The sequence below is a fragment of the Theobroma cacao genome, chromosome 6, assembly GCF_053813885.1.
Source record: "Theobroma cacao isolate CCN51 chromosome 6, ASM5381388v1, whole genome shotgun sequence".
NCBI classification, from domain to species: domain Eukaryota; kingdom Viridiplantae; phylum Streptophyta; class Magnoliopsida; order Malvales; family Malvaceae; genus Theobroma; species Theobroma cacao.
The window spans coordinates 34,883-37,565 of NC_142644.1; the positions used below are offsets into that span (position 1 = coordinate 34,883).

The 2,683-nt window shown below is 44.4% G+C and overlaps 1 protein-coding gene across 1 annotated transcript; it reads left to right on the forward strand.

The window, feature by feature from the left end:
• Positions 1–1,019: 1,019 nt before the first annotated feature.
• On the forward strand, positions 1,020–2,444 carry LOC148761937 (uncharacterized). Its single transcript, XM_088807284.1, has 2 exons — positions 1,020–1,774; positions 2,303–2,444. Exons 1-2 carry the CDS (start codon positions 1,020–1,022, stop codon positions 2,442–2,444), a joined length of 897 nt encoding a protein of 298 aa, XP_088663410.1.
• The last annotated feature ends 239 nt before the right edge of the window (positions 2,445–2,683 follow it).

Genomic DNA, 2,683 nt, shown 5'->3' on the forward strand with positions numbered 1-2,683 from the left:
TGAAAAGACATCCGGGCAGCAAAAATGCAGGAGGCGACAGGTGAAAATTCAAACAAATATTTTTCAAACTCTCTGCTGCATGGTTCAGTATGTACAGGCGAAAATCAGTCCTTAAAAAATTATTCTCAACCTCCAAGGCTGTCAGAAGCTCCCAGAAAAATATTATTGAAGCAAAGAAACGCTACAAATACAAACGGAGTGGAAAATCTGGCAGCACAGCATGAAACCTTCGATCTTGGGGTTGCGACTCCGCGAGTCGGAATAGACAAGAGGCCATCTGACAGTTACGGAGGTGCGAACCCCCCAAACCAGGCGACGAATATCTCGACAAACACACTTAGCCAAAAAGGAAACAGGAGCGGCAGGCAAATAAAAGGGATTGCCAAAACTACGCTGCATGGGAATGAGTCACTGACACTTACGACACCTACGGGCACTAGGGAGGTAGAGATGACAACACCCATCGAAGGAGAAGGCACAGCTTCAGGCGGGCCTACCCGAAGCCCTCCCCGTCACGAGCTTGAATAGCGTATACTGGGGCTGAAAGCACAGGAAATAACTCTGGCTATAGAGCATGATGGGACGCTGCTGCAAAAAGCTGAATATGCAGGTACCAGTCAGAATTTAAAAAATGATATACTTGAGCCATCTACACAAACAACGGCCCGGAGACAGGAGAAGGAACATCGAATAGCACAAAGTGGGTCGAGGCTTCAGAATCTGCTATCAGATACATTAGAAGGGAGTGGAGAACACGTTCCAATAGAGGAAGAAGGTACAAGCCAGATGCAACAGTGTATGCTTAATAAAGAGCTGAGCGACATACCAACCATCTCATGCAACAGCCATGCAGTAATAGAAGTCCATCCGCGGGAAAGGTACAGACGACATTCGGATAGTGCAATCCCTTTCGAGAATACAATCAGTTCAGCCACAGAAGATGCAACAATCTTAGGCGGAAATGAAGAGGATTCTGATGAGGACTCTATCTCTAGAAGTTTCACCGCCCAAAACTGTCAATGATCAGTGGACTTATTTGGAATGTCAGAGGTATATCTGGTAGAGTAATTCAAAGAAGACTCAAGAAGCTGCAGTTAATGCATAAAATCAAGATCTTGGCTATTCTGGAACCCATGGTTGACATAAGCAAAGCAGAATTTTTTAGAAGGAAATTGGGCTTTGAGAAAGTGATTGTCAACAGCTCTCAAAAATTCTGGCTGTTTCATTCCCTTGAACTTCATTCCGATATTATCCTTGACCATCCACAGTGCTTACACGTTCGGTTAACCTCACCGTGGCTAGAGAAACCCTTTTTTGCAACCTTTGTGTATGTAAAGTGCACTAGGTCGGAGAGAACATTGCTTTGGGATTGTCTGCGAAGACTTGCTGCTGATATTGAAGAGCCTTGGCTGGTGGGGGGAGACTTTAACATCATACTAAAACGGGAAGAGAGGCTCTATGGATCCGCCCCTCATGAAGGATCCATGGAGGACTTTGCATCAGTTCTGCTTGACTGTGGTTTGCTGGACGGTGGTTTTGAAGGAAATCCATTTACCTGGACAAACAATCGAATGTTTCAAAGGTTGGATAGGGTAGTCTACAACCACCAATGGATTAATATGTTCCCCATCACCAGAATCCAGCACCTTAACCGTGACGGGTCTGACCACTGCCCTCTCCTAATTTCTTGCTTTATCTCCAGTGAAAAATCCCCTCCTCTTTCAGGTTTCAACACGCATGGGTTCTCCATCATGACTTCAAACCTCGGTGGAGGGTAATTGGAACTTACCGATCAATGGCTCAGGTTTACAGGCCTTTTGGAGCAAACAACATCGTCTAAAACAGCATCTTAAATGGTGGAACAAAGCAGTGTTTGGAGACATCTTTTCTAAGCTTAAGGAAGCAGAAAAACGAGTGGAAGAATGCGAAATACTGCATCAGCAGGAACAGACCGTAGGAAGCAGAATCAATTTGAACAAATCCTATGCTCAACTCAATAAACAGCTCAACGTAGAGGAAATATTTTGGAAGCAAAAATCTGGAGTTAAATGGGTGGTTGAAGGCGAAAGGAACACCAAGTTTTTCCACATGAGAATGCAAAAAAAGAGGAATCAGGAGCCATATTTTCAAAGTGCAAGAACCGGATGGCAGATGGATTGAAGACCGAGGAAACAACTAAAGCAGTCCGCTATAGAATATTTTTCTTCTCTTCTGAAAGCCGAGCCATGTGACATTTCCAGGTTCCAGAACTCCCTTATCCCGTCTATTATTTCTAACTCTGAAAATGAGCTACTCTGTGCAGAACCGAATCTTCAAGAAGTAAAAGGACGCAGTGTTCGACATTGATCCAGAAAGTGCAGCGGGGGCCAGACGGCTTCTCTTCATATTTCTACCAGCAATGTTGGAACACTATTGCTCATGACCTTCTTGATGCATGTGCGTGATTTTTTCCATGGTTGCGAATATCCCACGGGGAGTGACTTCAACCACGCTGGTCCTTTTACCAAAGAAATCCAGTGCCTCTAAATGGAGTGAGTTCAGGCCAATCAGTTTATGCACAGTGATGAATAAAATCATTACAAAGCTTCTCTCCAACCGATTGGCAAAATCCTCCCATCTATTATCACCGAGAATCAGAGTGGTTTTCGTTGGGGGACGGCTAATAAGTGATAACATACTCCTT